Below are 19,679 nucleotides of genomic sequence, written 5' to 3' on the forward strand. Positions count from 1 at the left end.
TCAGAAGTTACCACTGGCTAAATCTATGACGTTGAAATGCCTATTTACTCTGCTCCATTTCATTTTGCAATCAGTTGTCTCATCAACCCTGCCAGGAAATGTATACACTTGATGTCCACTATAAAAAGCATCTAGACATGTTAATTTCATTTAACAGTAGAGATTTGTATAAACCTTGCTGTCTGTCTCTCCGACCAATTGTTTTAATATTGAATTGCGATCTCCAACGTCCCATATAAAGTGAATTTGTCCAAACGAGACTGGATGAATGGGAAAAAGAGATCGCAATAATACCCAAGCATGCATATTTGGGGAATACTGCATTGAATGACCTAGAGAAAAGTCGCAACGAAAGAAAAACAGTTAAGACTACAAACTGGGCTGCGCGGTGCTTCGAGGGCTGGCTAGTGGAGAAGAAAAATGTTGTTGACATCGAAACTGTCACTAAGGAAGAGTTTAACATCCTTCTCCGACAGTTTTATGGAAATGTGCGAAATTGGAAAGGGGAGCAGTACAGCATAAGTAGCTACCTGGCACTCCATAGTGGGCTCAACCGGTTTCTAAATGACCGGTCGCAGCTGGTGCCTTTTTCACCACCTCAAATCATGTATTTCTGGGCAACATCTAACAGCTAAGAAGGCAAGGAAATTATATCCACCAACAGCCACCCTCCCATCACCGATAAGGACATGGCCCAGCTCCAAAGCTCCCAGGCTCTGAATCCCGGTACGCCAAGGGGTCTGGTCCAGAAAGTGTGGTTCGACCTCCAGTTACATCTGGGTCTAAGAGGAAAAGAGGGGAACAGACAACTAAAGCCCAACTCATTACTCATAAAAACAGGCGAGAACGGTCTAAGGTATGTGGTTCATAGCCTGTTTGTGTTATTTCTAAGTTGCACTCGTAATTAGGCTACTGGAAACCAATATTATAACAACGTATTCTTTGTGTCAGATACGCCACTCGCATATAACGAGGCCACAAAGAATCATCTGGACCCAAAGGAGAGGGGAAAGGAGTCCAAGGGGGATTCATGTTCGAGCAGCTAGGGAACCCGCTATGCCCGGTGGCATCACTGGATAAATATTTATCGAAATGCCCAGAGAACGCCCTTGCATTTTATCTCCACCCAAGGAGTGTATCGGGGAATTGATCTGGTACACGTCAGAGCCAATGGACGTGAACTATCTGGCAGCACTTCTACCCAAGAACTGCAGGGCAGCGGGAACAAATACATACACAAATCACAGCATCAGGACCACGACTGTCCAGAAACTGGCCAATGCTGGTTTAGAAGCGAGGGAGATTATGTCAGTGAGTGGGCATCGGTATGAAGGTTCACTCCATAGCTACTGGCGACCCTCACTGACAGAAAACGCTGGAGCAACATCCTGGCCGAAAACAGAGAGAACACTGCAGCACCATCAACACCCAAAAGGCTGCAGCAAGGCAGCAGAAGTAGTAGCACAGACTCCATCCAGGGGAATGTACAGATAAATGTGACATACAATAAGTAGCTATAGCTATGTCAGCTGTGGTGGATAACAAAGAGAATGTATGGTTTAATTTATTAAAATCAGCTCAAATGAATGTCATGTGAAAGGTGTCCTGGCAAGAGAGCACATTTTCTCTGCCAGGCAAAGTCACGCATCATAAACTCATTGTTATGCATGTATCCAAATAAATATAACTAGAAAACAGCTTAAACAAATGCAAATGCAGCTACTTTGATATTATTCTGGCTGCACTTTTTGACGTGACTGTACAGTGCCTTCGGAAAGTATTCAGACCACTGGACTTTTTCCACATTACGTTATGTTACAGCCTTATTCTAAAATTGATTAAATGCACATTTTTCCTCAGCAATCTACACACAAAACCCCATAATGACAAAGCGAAAACAGGTTTTTAGAAATGTTTGCAAATTTATATAATACAAAAAACAGAAATATTTACACAAGTCCACTTGTGGTAAATTCAATTGATTGGACATGATTTGGAAAGGCACACACACCAGTCTATATAAAGTCCCACAGTTGAAAGTCCATGATTCTCTGGTCTGATGAAACCAAGATTGAGCTCTTTGGCCTGAATGCCAAGCATCATGTCTGGCGGAAACCTGGCACCATCCCTACGGTGAAGCATGGTGTGGGGATGTTTTTTAGCAGCAGGGACTGGGAGACAAGTCAAGATTGAGGCAAAGTACAGAGAGCTCCTTGATGAAAACCTGCTCCAGAGCGCTCAGGACCTCAGACTAGGGTGAAGGTTCACCATACAACAGGACAACGACTCTAAGAACACAGTCAAGACAACACAGGAGTGACTTTGTGTAACGGCTGTCTTCGTCGTCAGATGAAACAGAGAAGTCATCGTCGGAAAAGGTGGACCAATACGCAGCAGAGGATGTGTTCATCATTAGTGTTTTAATAGAACATCGTGAACACTATACAAAAAAACAAGAAAACTGACAGCCAACAGTCCTGTCAGGTGCAAACACTAACAGAAACAATTACCCACAAAACCCAAAGGAAAAACATGCTCCTTATGTGTGACTCCCAATCAACAACAACGAACTTCAGCTGTGCCTGATTGGGAGCCACACACGGCCCAAAACACAGAAATACAAAAACCTAGAAAAAGAACATAGAACGCCCACCCAATGTAACACCCTGGCCTAACCAAAATAAAGAACAAAAAACCCCTCTCTATGGCCAGGGCGTTACACTTCGGGACAAGCTTCTGAATGTCCTTGAGTGGCCCAGCCAGAACCTGGACTTGAACCTGATCGAACGTCTCTGGAGAGACCTGAAAATAGATGTGAATCAGTGCTCCCCATCCAATCTGACAAAGCTTGAGAGTATCTGCAGAGAAGAATGGGAGAAACCCCCCAAATACAGGCGTGCCAAGCTTGTAGCTTCATACCCAAAAAGACTCAATGCTTTAATCGCTGCCAAAGGTGCTTCAACAAAGTACTGAGTAAAGGGTCTGAATACTTATGTAAATGTGACATTTCAGTTTTTTTATTTTAATAAATTAGCAAAAAATAAAAAATAAACGTTTTTATTTTATCATTATTGGGTATTGTGTGTAGATTGATGACGAAAAAACCCGATGTAATACATTTTAGAATAAGGCTGTTAACATAACAATATGTGGAAGAAGTCAAGGGGTCTGAATACTTTCTGACGGCACTGTAAATTAGCCGTAGTTGGCTAGCTAGCAAGCAAGGTATAAGAACATTGCCGACCAGTTTAGAAGCTGGAATACTTTGAACGAATGACTGGGTCGTGTCCATAGATACAGCACAAAAAGACTGAACGACTGGGTTGCGTCCATAGGTACAGAACAAAAAGACTGAACGACTGGGTCATGTTTCTAGGAACCCTAGATTTGTGTCGGGACTTTATCTTGTGGAAGGATGACATAGTGTGAATAAATTCATCAAAATATATTTTTTAATGAAAATATGTCAATTATTATTTGAATATGTTGGTAACCCCTTATATAAAAGTGATAATGCCCTCAAAGCCGTTGTTTGGAGGATATGTTGACACGCTTTGCAACACCCGTGCCAACATATTCTCCAAACACCGGCTTCTCTGACATGATCACTTAAATAGAATACTATACTTCACACTGGAGTATCCCTCAGTCATGTATTGCTTACTATAGAAGTGTGTAATATTCTGTAGAATACACTACACACTGTAGTACCTTTCAGTCATTACAGTTTTTCTCAATTGTGTACAAACAATTTCTGGATCTGTGTTGAAATGTACAGAGCATCTGATCGTTTTCTTGCCTTAGTACCTGACTTGCATGTATTATACCACCGTTTGCAAAACATTGAATACAAAAGTGAACAGTGAATGAAACATTTACTGTTAAATGTTTTATTCACACAATAATAACACATTGTTTTCATAAGAGAAATGTGTGCAATTGTTGTTCACTGTTTCAGTCGAGTTGGAAATAGTACTGCACACAACTCTAAATCGTCCCATCAGTGTCATATCATGTACAATATATGGAAAGATCTAGGCAATGGGTACTGGCTAATTATACAGATTTTTTACAATATTAGGGACATGCAGAGAACTTAGGTTACTTCTAACTTTGGGTTACCCCTAAATCATCTCCAACATTGGGACCTTCCATTTCAGCGTTTTGCTCTGGTGTGGATTTAGGCCTATACATTCCTATCAATTATACAACGGGTGGGTCTAATCCTGAATGCTGATTGGTTAAAAGCGCATTCCAGCTGTGTCTATTCCACAAATTACCACCGGTCAAATCTATAACGTTAAAATACCTATTTACTCTGTTCCATCTGACTGCTCAACTGTCTCATCAGCCCAGGCAGGGAAGTTATACACTTGATCTCCTCTATAAAAAACATTTAGATATTATCTCACATTTCTTTCTGAGTAACATTTAGTTTTCAACAGCAGATATTTTTATACATTTTGCTGTCTGTCTCCCCCCGACATTTGCAACATTGTTTCAATATTCAAATTTGATCTCCAACTGTTCCAATAGTAATGAACGCGTGGGGGTCGGGACGAGAGAGAGAGGCAGGCAGCGTTTCTCAGCCAGTCGAAAGCATGAATCAGCTGGCATTATGGATATATACAAAGAAATGTCAATTGAAAAAGGTAAAACGATCGAAATGCAGCTAGTTTGCAGTCATTCCAGCTTCAGTTTGAAGTTATTGTGATAGCTGTGTTGTTGGCTAGCTCCTCTGAACAACAGTGTCCTTACGAGAGCACATTTTCTATGCCAGAGTAATTAGCTCATTGTTATGGATGTATCAAAAATAAATGTCACTAGAAAACAGCTTAAACAAATGCAGCTACTGTTATTCTGTCTGCACTGTTTGACGTGACTGTAAGTAAGTTAGCCGTAGTTGGCAAGCAAGGGATAAGAACGTTGCCAGCCAGTATGACAATGGAATATTAAGAACGAACGACTGGGACGCGTCCATAGATACAGAACAAAAAGACTGAACGACTGGGTCGCGTCTCTAGCAACCGAACCAATAGAACGAACGACCAGCCGGCTTGGGTAGCAACCCTAGCTTTGTTTCGGGACTATATCTTGTGGAAGGATGACATAGTATGAATAAATTCATCAAAATAACGTTTTTAATATAAATCTGTCAATCAATATTTGAATATGTTGGTAACCTATTGTATAAAAGTCGGCATTGTCACTTAATTGTATTCCTCCATTGTATTCACCTTTTCTTATTTCTATTTTCGATTGTGTTTCTGGACACCAATGGAAAGTCTTCAAAACTATGAGCAAACCAACCTTTGTATTGAATACATGAAATTGGATTGTGATGATAATGAATGAATCCTGCCACAATGTGCTATAATATTATATTTGCTGTGTATGAAATTGTTTGGTGAAATAGGCATAAAAGGAGAGTAATTACCGATAATTCTTCACCTTTGGATAGTTGTACTTCCAATTTTAATCATCATGCCTGCAAGTACAATTATTGTCTATTGATCTACTCTGGATTTTTAAAACAGAATAATTTTCTGTTTTGTCTGTTTGGACTCAAGATAAGTATGGTTGCGTTAATCTTTGCAGGAAGTCGTGTTGTTTTGATGAATGTATTTGCAATTTTGAAGGTATAATAAAGTTTTGAGGAATCTATGTTTTGAGAAAGCAACTACATTTTGAAAAGGCATTTACTGTTTTGCAAAAGGCAACAGAGTTATGTGTCTTGCGGACTGTGTTTTGAAAATGGACAACGTAGTACATACTATAGTTTACCATAGTATACTGTGTTGTGTACTATGGTAGGCCAACAAATGAATGTATGTGTACTATGATTATTGTAAATCATGTAATTTATTTATTAATATTACTCTACTGTACAATGACAATCATGAACACAAGTAATGTGATGTACTGTAAATATATAGCCATTGGAAAAATCTGCTGTATCATGGTGGAAAGTTGGAAATCATCCCATGAATAACATCATTTTATACTTAGTGCAGCAGTGTACTGTAGAGAATAGGATGCCATTAAGGACACAGGCCTTGTCCAGTCTTGGTTAGCCTTTCATTTCAGTAGATGGATTTAGATGCATTTGGAAGCACAACGGAGGCCGAAGACCTATGCGTCAGTGTTTCATTGATATCACTTTCTCATTACCCCAATATATTTCTTAATAGTTTAGGATCAATGATCAGTGGATTTTCATCAAAGTGAGTTCAAGCGCTTACTGGTCTCAATGCGAGTGTAGCGAAATGCTTGTGCTTCTAGTTCTGACAGTGCAGTAATATCTAACAAGTAATCTAACAATTCCCCAACAACTACCTAAAACACACAAATCTAAAGGGATGGAATAATAATATGTACATATAAATATATGGATGAACGATGGCCGAGTGGCATAGGCAAGATGCAACAGATGGTATAAAATGTACATGTGAGATGAGTAATGTAAGATATGTAAACATTATTAAAATGGCATTTTTTAAAGTGACTAGTGATCCATTTATTAAAGTGGCCAATGATTTGAGTCTATGTAGGCAGCAGCCTCTCTGTGCTAGTGATTGCTGTTTAGCAGTCTGATGGCCTTGAGATAGAAGGTCTTTTTCAGTCTTGGTCCCAGCTTTGATGCACCTGTACTGACCTCGCCTTCTGGATGGTAGCGGGGTGAACATGCAGTGGCTCGGGTGGCTGATGTCCTTGATGATCTTTTTGGCCTTCCTGTGACATCGGGTGATGTAGGTGTCAGGCAGTTTGCCCCCGGTGATGCGTTGTGCAGACCACACCACCCTCTGGAGAGCCTTGCGGTTGAGGGCGGTGCAGTTGCCGTACCAGACGGTGATACAGCCCGACAGGATGCTCTCAATTGTGCATCTGTAAAAGTATGTCTAGGTTTTAGGTGACAAGCCCAATTTCTTCAGCCTCCTGAGGTTGAAGAGGCACTGTTGCGTCTTCTTCTCCACACTGATTGTGTGGGTGGACCATTTCAGTTTGTCTGTGATGTGTACGCCGAGGAACTTAAAACTTTCCACCCTCTCCACTGCTGTCCATTCGATGTGGATAGGGGGGTGCTCCCTCTGCTGTTTCCTGAAGTCCACGATCATCTCCTTTGTTTTGTTGACATTGTGTGAGAGGTTGGTTTCCTGACACCACACTCTGAGTGCCCTCACCTCCTCCCTGTAAGCTGTCTCGTCGTTGTTGGTAATCAAGCCCAATACTGTTGTGTCGTCTGCAAACTTGATGATTGAGTTGGAGGCGTGCATGGCCACGCAGTCATGGGTGAACAGGGAGTACAGGAGGGGGCTGAGCATGCACCCTTGTGGGGCCCCAGTGTTGAGGGTCAGCAAAGTGGAGATGTTGTTTTCTACCTTCACCACCTGGGGCGGCCCGTCAAAGTCCAGGACCCAATTGCACAAGGTGGGGTTGAGACCCAGGGCCTCCAGCTTAATGATGAGCTTGGAGGGTACTATGGTGTTGAATGCTGAGCTGTAGTCGATGAACAGCATTCTTACATAAGTATTTCTCTTGTCCAGATGGGATAGGGCGGTGTGTAGTGTGATGGCAATTGCATCGTCTGTGGACCTGTTGGGGCCGGTATGCAAACTGAAGTGGGTCTAGGGTGGCAGGTAAAGTGGAGGTGATATGATCCTTTACTAGTCTCTCAAAGCACTTCATGATGACAGAAGTGAGTTCTACAGAGATATTTAAATGTGTGAATAAGATGTTGTGTATATAATTCTGTATGGCGAGCATGCTGTTTGATTTAACTCATGGATATTTAAATATGTAAAGACAATGATGTGTGTGTAGATCTTTCTGTAGGGCGAGGCTGGTGACCGTTTTAACCCTGTAGTAGGCCCCAGGCCTGACCTCGAACAGCATGGTTTTGGATTCACTTTCATGCCTGCTGTCAAAGTGTCATTAAATATGGATTCTCTGGGTTCACCTTGGTTTCTTCTGTGAGTGTCAAATCGCTACTCCTCTCATTTCAATAGAGTTGCAGTTTTAGTTTAATATATGTTTTGTGGTCTCGACAAACCATTTCTGTATGGGGGCATTGTCATGCTGAAACAGGAAAGGGCCTGCCACAAAGTTGGAAGCACAGAATCGTCTAGAATGTCATAGCATGCTGTAGCGTTAAGATTTCCCTTCACTGGAACTAAAGGACCTAGACCGAACCATGAAAAACAGCCCCAGACCATTATTCCTCCTCCACCAAACTTTATGCATTCAGCAGGTAGTGTTCTCCTGGCATCCACCAAACCCAGATTAGTCCGTCAGACTGCCAGATGGTGAAGTGTGATTCATCACTCCAAAGAACGCATTTCCACTGCTCCAGAGTCCAATGGCGGCGAACTTTACACCACTCCAGCCGACGCTTGGCATTGCCCATGGTGATTTTAGGCTTATGTGCGGCTGCCCGCCAATGGAAACCCATTTCATTAAGCTCCCGACAAACAGTTCTTGTGCTGAAGATTTGGCGAGCAAAGACATCAGGCAAGATCGCGGTATCTCTGTGCATTAAACACAGACCCAAGGGTGACCCCGGCCTGGGCCGGCGCCATCAGCTATAGCAGTACTGTGATTCAGTTTACATGAGCATCCTGAATCACCAGCCATACTCTTTTATGGGAGCTGCTGATACTGCTACTGCTTTCAAATGGAACAGCGAAAGCCCTCTGACTCTCTGAATAGCGATGCTGTTTTAATAATGCATCTGCAACCTGCCGAAGGTCGGTTGGGGTCTCAGTTGTAGCACCGAAGATATATTCTGTATTTCAGAAAGGGACTCCAGGCACTCTGATGCAGAACATTCTGTTTGGTATGGAGTCAATTCCCCAAAGTGTCTCAACAGTCAATGTTGTCAAGGGATTGATGGAAGTGTGACAGTGATGTTATCTGTGCCACCAACAACTAGTATTCTGGTTTTGTTGTGTCAAGACAAGTCAGTCATTTTTTGTTGCTCTTTTCACTGCCATTTCTGCTTCTGAGTTATTTTTCATCGTTTCTCATTTTTCCAGTTGTAATGCATTTAAAAAACATACAGTGGAACAGTTGCTGCCACTAAAAAAGTGGCTACAAAAAAAGAAATGTACCATACCAGTCACACAGCAATTGTTTTGCCAATATCGCAGGGCAACCTAACTTTTAAAATACCGCAACTGTTATTGTATGTTGATGCTGTGTGACTCTCCTTTGCTGGCATGCTGGATCAATATGTAGTGGGCACACTCTTATCAGACCTATATAGCACACCAATTCATTGAGCAATGGTTGGCTGGCCATGCTGTGACTGACTCGTAGTCCTTTAATTAGCAATATTTCTCATATTGTATAAAGCAGTTGTTCTCAATGTTCTGTGGTTACTAAACAACCAATCACATTTTGCTCTGCCTAAAGTACATCCTCAGGTGCAACTGATCATTAGGCCAATGTTCTCATTAGTCTTCCCAACTAGTCCATGTGGCTAGGCCCAGGGGTACTAGTATCCCAGGCTGAGAACCAATGGTCTCTCGTTTGGACTCAAACTCCTACAAATATTCAACTCAACACCATATGTCTCATCTGCATAGTAAGGAATGTCGTGACGTTGTATTAGTTAATGTGACGACTGTTGCTCATCGAATGATTAACGGTTTATAATTGCGTGATTAAATGAATTAAGCAATGAATCAAGCAATTATTAACTCATCAACCTGGGGCACCATAGGAACAGTATTTTGATTGAGTTTCTATTTCCCAAATTAACTCAAAGGATATCAGAATATCGATTTTACAACAGTCGCTAAATTAATCAATTTCCTCTACAGTCTCATTCTGAACGTCGCATAATCCGGGAATCTGCACGGACCCGGGCTTCACCAATGAGTTTACCACACCAATCTTAGTTGATTATTTATTTACTAGCAAGCTAAAATGATGATAAAAATACACATACACAAAACACAGTATAGCTATTGATTAGGACTTAGTATAACGGGCCAACACACTATGGCGCGTGTTACCCAAAATGGGGATTTAAAAGAGAGAGAAACCAAGAAAGTACACGAGAGAAATATACATTTGGGTTCATTTGTCAGCCATGCTTATTTAAACCTAGCCTTGCCCCGAACTGCCGCTCTTATGGGTCAGAATATAATGATGTAATTACGTGTTGGAGGTCTCAGGTGGGAAGCTCCGCGTGTGTCGTTTAGGCTTCTCAATGACGCACTTCTCCGGCGCAACTCTCTGGTTGTCCTCACGATGTCAGTGTCCTTCTTGACTAAGTGGTCTGATCCCTCGCCCTTGATCTGAAAGGAGTCTTCTGAGGACAGACAGCTCTGTAGCTCAGAGCTCACAGCTTCGGACTCGAACAGTGTATATACCACGATTCAATGGAGAGTGGAAGCTGGGTGGTTCGGCTTGAATTCACCCGCTTAGACACAGCTACTCGTCCGTAGCTCGTGTAGAAAAAGATTTCTTTGTCTTCAACCTTGTGTTTCGTTTTGGGGTTCGTTGACTTTGTTAGACCTTCGCTGCAGCTTGGGGTCAATTAGTCTCCTATGTTAATTCTTCACTCTCCTGTCTTATACCCTTGGGTCAGAAGTGGGCGTAACCGCCTTTAGGGCAATTCTCTGGGCGGACCAAGTTAAGGGGCAAGGCCTAGATTTGACTAAAATCCTATTTTAGACACTACCTTCACATCTCATCTTTACCAAAACATTCTCTTTGATTTGGATATTTTCCACACAACGTACAATGTATAAACATCAGGCATATACTGGGAAAACTCTTAAAGGTAAAATGTTTTCATAATAACGTCATCTCTTAACCTTTAATAACAATTCAAAAGTTACATACATTTTCATATTCCACCTCTCGTCATGACCACCATTGTGGCTGACGGAAACCATTGTTCCAAAGTCCCTTTATTGCATGTTTAATGTTCTGAGGCCAGAATTCCATTGTGAGGACAAAGGAATTTCTCTGTGGCTAAGGTTTATTATGGCGTGAGGGGTCATAAAACCCCCACATCTTCAGACCCCTAGATCTCTCCTCCTCTGTTGGGGTTTTGGGAGATAATCTGTAGGGTGGTGGTCTCCTGTACCCTGACCTGATCAGGACAGTCATGACAGGAATCACACATGAAGATGCATATCCTCTCGAACACCGTAGTTATTTTTGTTGCTAAATTGTAGGTTCAACTCATGGCAGTTGTACAGTGGCATGCAAATAAACACTGTCTCCTTGAGATGTTTGATTGAACTGACAGTTGTAATGAGCACTTGGCATGGATTCAGAGTGTGCTTATGACATCCTGACACATCCATGACTGACAGCTTTGGTATTTATGTTTGTATTTATCCTTCTCCTGGCAGCTGTCGTAAACATGGCGACCATCAAAACCATCAGAACGCTCCGATATTTGACATCAAGGCTGCTTCCTTATCTGCCTCTCAGATGTCAGGCTACTTTACCTCACAACAATATGACCAATACGTCGGAAACCTGATCGCTTTTGTTAAAAACCATGTCTCACCCTTCAACACTTGAATCTTGATGTAAAATGTTGGAGTCGGCCATCTTGGAGGTCTCATCCGATAGACTATCAGAGGTTCTGCGTTCAGTGTTGAGCGATTTCTTCCCAGCCAGTCAGTCAGTAGGGCATTTACCCCAATCAGTATCTGTGCGAGACAGGGTCAATGGCTCCTGTATTTACAGCCGTTCACAGACCCTGCCCTCTCCAAGCTGCATCCTCTTGATGTGTGTTGACTCCCCAGCTGATCTATTCATCTCCCAGGAATGAAACACAGGCAGTATTTCAGCATGCTTACTTACTGGTAGCACAATCCCAGACACCACTGCCAGATCTGCTTAGAGACTTCATTGTAGCGTTGACACAACAGGCAGCAGACGTTTCAAACTCTGCTGAGAATGTTACTTTTCAGCCTTCCGCCACAGAGAGAGATCAGCCTCTCATATAACTAATGGTTTGTCACCACTTCATTTGGTTCAGAGCCTTGTGCCCTATTAAATTAAATCGTCACACCACTTTTGAATTAATTCACATGGAGGAGTGTGGATCAGTGGATGTGGGTGAGGCACTAGTTATACCAGTTGGGTAGTCAAGTCAGCGCTAGCGGCTTGTTCTGATACTGGTTTCATGTTGCAGTGTGATTATTTATGCACTGCAGATCTGTTATGATGATCATGCTGGGAGTTTCAGCTCCTTTTTATCCCTTTCTCCTAGAGAATAATGACATTTCTCTAAGTGGAGTAAACAAAAAGGAAAATTTCAACAAAACATGACATGTTATGTCACCCCCCTGTTGAGAATGTGCCTACAACACTTTTAATGGCCTGTCTGGGTTTTCATGGCAGTACTCGACTCTTGGTAATCTGGCAACTATTTCCTCATACTCCAATTATCGCAGCTGTAGAATGAGCCTTCAGGAGAGTTACATTGTAACGTCTTTCACATAGACTATTGAGAGCAACAAGTGACATGTGTCCCACTGTCACCATATGGTTTGTTGCTCCTGTATTGTTCATATATGGATGTAAACACAAGACTTCATCTCACCATCAGCAGAAGTTATCTGTTTTGGGAAAAGAGCACGTTTGTGTCATTTCCACAGTGTGCACTAGACTAGAGGGACTTGTGCCATTCTCATCGACTGCCCATTAATGTGGCCAACTTATTCAACTGCTCCACGGCAACTCGCTGAGGCCCCCTCTCATTCGCTATTCAGCCAGGACAGGCCGCTGTGCATGACCCATGACAAGCTACCCAAGTTGATTGGCTATAATTGCATTCAGGCAAATTAATTCAGCTTTGTGTATGTTTTTCTAATTGTTGTTTTCCTGCTGCGATCAAGGAATTACGGAGCGTGTTTAGAGGGAGCCTGGCCTGTCATGAACTCTTGGACTAAATGCTGTCTGGCCTACTGATGCTTCCTGATGTTTGACACATTGTTTTTCAAGACTTTACGTAAGCTAACAGAGATCAGGGAACAATGGACAAGAGTCTAGGGTTGTGTCCCATAGTAGAGAATAGGATGCCATTTGGGGACACCCTAGTAATACGGACATGCAACAAGGCCATATAAATAAATCGTATTAGCCTCGAAACTGGCTCATTGTATGATGATAATTTCTCTCCCCCTTCCCAACTCACTGGGGGACCTGTGTGACAGCTGTTATTTGCGTACAGTTTTTCCGGAAACCTCTTGAGAAAGTCCACCTTGAGAAATATGCTGGCAGGTGTGATGTTTCAAAACGAATACTCTCTATGTTAATCAGTGGATAAAGTGAGCAGTTGGTTGGTGTCTTTGCCTGTTATCGTACTCAGCCACACATGCTGACGTACTACTTTAGGTGAAGGCTGTAATATTCGGTCAGATCATAATGTCAACGCACACCTTGTAAAGAATGGAGTCCTTGAGCTGCAGTGAACCAGTGATTGTGCCAATTGAATATATTGATGTCTGATATGGCAATTGTTTTTAATGCGATGATCGTTTTCTTGTGCATAGTGTATTTATGTAAATTGTGTCAAATGATTCAGCATTAGCTGCTATTGATACTTTGTAATGTCAAATTTGTGAAGTAAACCATTCTCTATTGTTCACAGTTGTACCCATTAGAAAAATAGTGGGAAAAAATTGCGTTATGTATTTGCCTACTTGACCAGCTCCTCATTACAGAGACCCAGTTCAGTCTGCTTCATTTCCTATTTGATCCAGCTCTATAACCATAGATAAGTAAGCCATAGTCTATAACTAGGGCCCCGAGTTGGTCCTGATCAGATCACATGATTATTGAAAACACCGGGACCTAGAACAAGTAATAGCAATGTGAGTAACTCAGGATATAGATAGTATACAATTAGTTCGTTTCTAATTCTATACAATTACATTTATTTGATAAGAGCCTCCAAGATATATACAGTGCATTCGGAAAGTATTTAGACCCCTTGACTTTTTCCACATTTTGTTACGTTACAGCCTTATTCTAAAATTGATTAAATGTTTTTTTTATCTCGTCAATCTACAGACAATACCCCATAATGACGAAGCAAAACCAGGTTTTTAGAACTAGCAAATGTATTAAAAACAAAAAACTGAAATATCACATTTACATAAGTATTCAGACCCTTTACTCAGTACTTTGTTCAAGCACCTTTGGCAGCGATTACAGCCTCGAGTCTTCTTGGGTTTGATGCTACAAGCTTGGCAAACCGGTATTTGAGGAGTTTCTCCCATTCTTCTCTGCAGATCCTCTCAAGCTCTGTCAGGTTGGATGGGGAGCGTCGCTGTACAGCTATTTTCAGGTATCTCTAGATATGTTTGATCGGGTTGAAGCCCGAAGCCACTTCTGCGTTGTGTTTGCTGTGTGCTTAGGGTCATTGTCCTGTTGGAAGGCGAACCTTCGCCCCAGTCTGAGGTCCTGAGCGCTCTAGAGCTGGTTTTCATCAAGGATCTCTGTACTTTAAGCTGTTCGTCTTTCCCCTCGATCCTGATTAGTCTCCCAGTCCTTGCCGCTGAAAAACATACCCCCAGCATGATGCTGCCACCACCATGCTTCGCCGTAGGGATGGTGCTAGGTTTCCTCCAGACGTGACACTTGACATACAGGCCAAAGATTTCAATCTTGGTTTCATCAGACCAGAGAATCTTGTTTCTCATGGTCTGAGAGTCCTTTAGGTGCCTTTTGGCAAACTCCAAGCGGGCTGCCATGTGCTTTTTACTGAGGAGTGGCTTCTGTCTGGCCACTCTCCCAATAAAGCCTGATGAGTGGAGTGCTGCAGAGATGGTTGTCCTTCTGGAAGGTTCTCCCATCTCCACAGAGGAACTCTGGAGCTCTGTCAGAGTGACAACTGGGTTCTTGGTCACCTCCCTGACCCAGGCCCTTCTCCCCCGATGGCTCAGCTCTAGGAAGAGTCTTGGTGGTTCCAAACTTCTTCCATTTAAGAATAATGGAGGCCACTGTGTTCTTGGGGACCTTCAGTTCTGCAGAATATTTTTGGTACCCTTCCCCAGATCTGTGCCTCGACACAATCCTGTCTCGGAGCTCTACGGACAATTCCTTCGACCTCATGGCTTGGTTGTTGGCTGACATGCACTGTCAACTGTGGGACCTTATATATAGACAGGTATGTGCCTTTCCAAATCATGTCCAATCAATTGAATTTACCACAGGAGAAAGGATGATCAATGGAAACAGAATGCACCTGAGCTCAATTTTGAGTCTCATAGCAAAGGGTCTGAACACTTTTATGTAAATAAGATTTCTGTTCTTTATATTTTTATTTTATTTCTAAAAACCTGCTTTTGGTTTGTCATTATGTGTGTAGATTGAGGCACAATTTTCTTTATTTAGAATAAGTCTGTAACGTAACAACATTTGGAAGAAGTGAACGGGTCTGAATACTTTCTCAAATCACTGTAGAATTTGTGACTTGAGAATCACACCCTTGAATATGGTTATTTTGAATTCTTGTGAAAGTTTATAATGCTTTTTCTAATCAGAAAATCAACAGGGAAGTGCAATAATGTAGCGTACCAGATAAATGAAAAAGGCCTATACTTTATTGAGGCTGCGGTGAAGATAGATGGAAGTTGCTTTGTGTTCTCAGTGTGTGTGTGTGTGTGCTTGCATGTCGGTGCGGATGTGTGTGTATGTGTCTGTGCGTGCCTGCGTGTATGTGTTCAGATTCCTGTGAACATGTGTATGCCCGCGTCATAGATTCTATTTATATAATTTTTCTATGGTCACACCAGAATGAATTTGGATCAGATATAGTTTGATTTCACACAAGTGTGACAAGCATGTGGAACAGGTGCTAAGCTGATCCAGGATCAGAATCTGTCTGTGATCATGTGCAAAAACACAAACTAATGCATGTGTGCCTGTCTTCATGTTAACGTGTGTAGGATCCAGGCTTTTATATAATTCATACATCCATGTGTTATGTTCTCCAGGTGGCTGTGACAGGGGGACCCCCGGGGCAGGACCCATGAGGAGTCATAGAAGATGCTCGCAGCCTGGGCGCCTCTGCTCCTCTTAGCCATGTGGGTGAGATGTTCCTCCGCTGGGCCGCTCTCCTTCAGAATAGGTGAGTAGTCTGACCTCTGACCCTACATGGCTGGAGGGCACACCTCACCTCTCCCCCACCTCTCCTCACTCCCTATTCAAAAGATGACATCACAAGAACTCCTCTACGTGTAATTCTAGGCCTGGTTGAGACTTGCTCTGACAGCTGATTGCTTCTTCATTGCATTTCAGCAGCACTTTGACCAGAGGTCGGTATCACTCCAATTGTACTGTAACAAGAAGAGGCGGTATTTTCTGAATGTTATATTCTGTCTGTTTCTGCCTGTCTGTTATTTCTAATGCAGCAGAAAGGTACAGAGTACTTTCTTGTGTGCAATCGAGTACCTTAACCATACGGCTAGATAATCAAATTTTCTGCTACCATTTCCCGAGCCGCAGTGAAAAAAAACAGTGTCAAAATGAGTCATGATATTATACTTTGCCGTAATTGAGTGTTAGCTGGGAAAACCAGTTACCAGAGTGCTTTGCGTTCCTATTTAGACACATTTGAGTGTATGGTGTTTACAGACCCGTACTTGTTTTCACACTGAGATGAGAGGGGGATGAGAGGGAGGACAGGGGTCCTAATCTCATTACGTTCATTTGCTAATCCGTAGCCGGCTATTCACCAGCCGTAGAGCTTGGTCTGGGGCAGCAGTGACCTAGACATCTCTCTCTCACAGCAGCAGAGGCCACCACAACATGGGCTGATTCCTAACAGCAATCACTTTGACATCAGGAGGAGGACAGACAGACAGTGCTGCTGTTGGTAGAGTCCAAGAAGAGAGTTTCAAGAGATGGGGCTCTGTAGTTTGGCTCTGCAGACTGTGTTTATGAGAGAGGGTATTATTGAAATGGCAGGGTACGGGAGCTGTGATCGAAATGATAGGCGTGCAGGCTAACAGCAGCATAACAGCAGTCTATATTTATTTCTACAGTAGCATATCTTTAAAAACATCATGTATATTGGGTAGCAAGCCGTGCAGGGATCAGAGAAAGGTCTGACATGGTGAATGTGCCTTGCCGATCAATTATTAACGCGCCCAATATGCTCGCAGCGAAACTTCTCAGTTTGCTTCAGCCATCTCTATGTGATAGTGACAGGGAACAACAAACACACAGCTCCCCAGCTAGCACATTTGGTTCCTTGGAAGTTGTGGGAACGTACGTTTTCGATTTCCCATTGGTTCTGGGACCGAAGCCAAAAGTTTCCTGACCAGTAAAACAGAACGTTTTTTAAACGTTCCGAGAACGTAAATTGTAGGTTATTTGGAGGCTTTCTTAAAACTTTCACTGAATCTTTTAATACAGTTGAAGTCGGAAGTGTACATACACCTTAGCCAAATACATTTAAACTCCGTTTTTCACAATTCCTGACATTTAATCCTAGTAAAAATTCCCTTTCTTTCATCACATTCCCAGTGGGTCAGAAGTTTACATACACTCAATTAGTATTTGTTAGCATTGCCTTTAAATTGTTTAACTTGTGTCAAATGTTTCAGGTAGCCTTCCACAAGCTTCCCACAATAAGTTGGGTGAATTTTGGCCCATTTCTCTTGACAGAGCTGGGGTAACTGAGTCAGGTTTGTAGGCCTCCTTGCTCACACATGCTTTTTCACTTCAGCCCACAAATTTTCTATGGGATTGAGGTCAGGGCTTTGTTGCCCTTAAGCCATTTTGCCACAACTTTGGAAGTATGCTTGGGGTCATTGTCCACTTGGAAGACCCATTTGCAACCAAGCTTTAACTTCCTGAGTGATGTCTTGAGATGTTGCTTCAATATATCCACATAATTTTCCTACCTCATGATGCCATCTATTTTGTGAAGTACACCAGTCCCTCCTGCAGCAAAGCACCACCACAACATGATGCTGCCACCCCTGTGCTTCATAGTTGGGATGGTGTTCTTTGGCTTGCAAGCCTCCCCCTTTTTCCTCCAAACAGAACGATGGTCATTATGACCAAACAGTTCTATTTTTGTTTCTCCAAAAAGTACGATCTTTGTCCCCATGTGCAGTTGCAAACCGTAGTCTGGCTTTTTTTATGGTGGTTTTGGAGCAGTGGCTTCTTCCTTGCTGAGCGGCCTTTCAGGTTATGGCGATATAGGACTCGTTTAGTATCTCTTGTCTTCCACCCATAGCCTACAAGCCACTGGTGCAGACCTTTGGAACATCTACATTTTAAAAAGTCTAATAAATCCATGTAATATAGCCTAAACCATCACAACTAATCCATTGTTTATTTTAGACAGGTCTAAACAAACATGATATGAAGACAATATAGTCTATTTCAGAAGAACAGAATAGCATACTCTGCATTGTCCTTATGTTAGGCCCTGATCTGGCTATGCCATATGGCTGTGGGCTACACTAGTTTATTTAGCAGACAAGATTTGTTTAGAATTCCATAGCATTATTTTATATTATTTTATAGTATGAAGAATACAATTGAACATAGCTGAATAAAATCTAATATTTTAGGAGTGCGCACATGCGGCTATTCTGTGTTAAGCGGTTAACAAAGAAACAGGTACTCCTATATGCTTAATTTAGAGTTATTTATGTAACTTTAGTTGTGATACAAATATTGGACTATATGTTTACATTTTTAATACATTTTAAGGCTGCGTGATGCGACTAATGATGATTTGAAAAAAGTTGCATCAAAAGGAATGAGCTCTGCTTTGTTCTATTGCGCAGGTTGCACACACTTCATCAGTCTCTCATTCACAATTTGACAAGCTCTTGATAATGCCTTGAATTTCCCGGCTGCATCCTTTTTGTGAGGCCATAACCCCCCTAAAAAAATCCATGACTTTTGCGGCCAGTGGCCGTTATGCTCTTGGGCTGAATATAATCATTATAAATCCCTTGTCCCTGCTGCGTGCCGAAGCACCTCTCACTCACATGGCTCTGTCACATGATCGGGTCTTTCTCACAGGCTACAAGTGAAGACAGACACATCGGGTACACAACTGCGCGTGTCCTTATCCAATTCAATTTGAGGCGAATATTGTAAAAACTGTCCACATTTACTTTGTCAGCCAACAATATGAGAAGGTGTAATGAATAGCAAAAGCACTAGCCTATGTCAATCTACTATCCCCCATAGTACAAAAGTTGACCTATTTTGTGCGAGAAATAAATATTCCAAACATAGTCTGGGACAGATGTGGGATGAGAGAGATCCCAAATTAATACAACCACTAGCTTAAAAAAAAAAATTAAGCAATGAGCCTGACACAACAGATCAGAACGTTTAGCTTAAAATGTTGATAAACTATTAGGCTATTTCTTCACATTATAAGCGGAGCAATGCACACACGCCAGTAGGCTATAAGCGCAGATGTTCCATTAGTAGGAAAACACCATTCTCAAAAGTGACTTTAATGTGATTATGCATGTGATACTTTTATTATAAAGGTGCATTTTTATGGTGAAAATTATCTTCCCCAAACTTGGTACTCACGCACTGCGAACAGTATGTATGCCAGTTAGGCTCTACACCCGATTTAAGAAGTTATTTGCCCACATTAGTTGTGATACAAACATTATCAAAACATATAGGCTAGGCTATGAGAGGTGTGCGACTAT

The 19,679-nt window shown here is 42.1% G+C and overlaps 1 protein-coding gene across 1 annotated transcript in view; it reads left to right on the forward strand.

Annotated features, from left to right (window-relative positions):
- Positions 1-19,679, forward strand: part of grik4 (glutamate receptor, ionotropic, kainate 4) — a 444,499-nt gene that overhangs the window by 204,947 nt on the left and 219,873 nt on the right. The window contains exon 3 of the mRNA XM_014213630.2: positions 15,975-16,108. Within this exon, the coding sequence (XP_014069105.1) occupies positions 16,027-16,108 (82 nt within the window). The 5' untranslated portion in view covers positions 15,975-16,026. The remainder of the gene's footprint in view (positions 1-15,974; positions 16,109-19,679) is intronic.

The sequence above is a fragment of the Salmo salar genome, chromosome ssa09 (assembly GCF_905237065.1).
Source record: "Salmo salar chromosome ssa09, Ssal_v3.1, whole genome shotgun sequence".
NCBI lineage: Eukaryota > Metazoa > Chordata > Actinopteri > Salmoniformes > Salmonidae > Salmo > Salmo salar.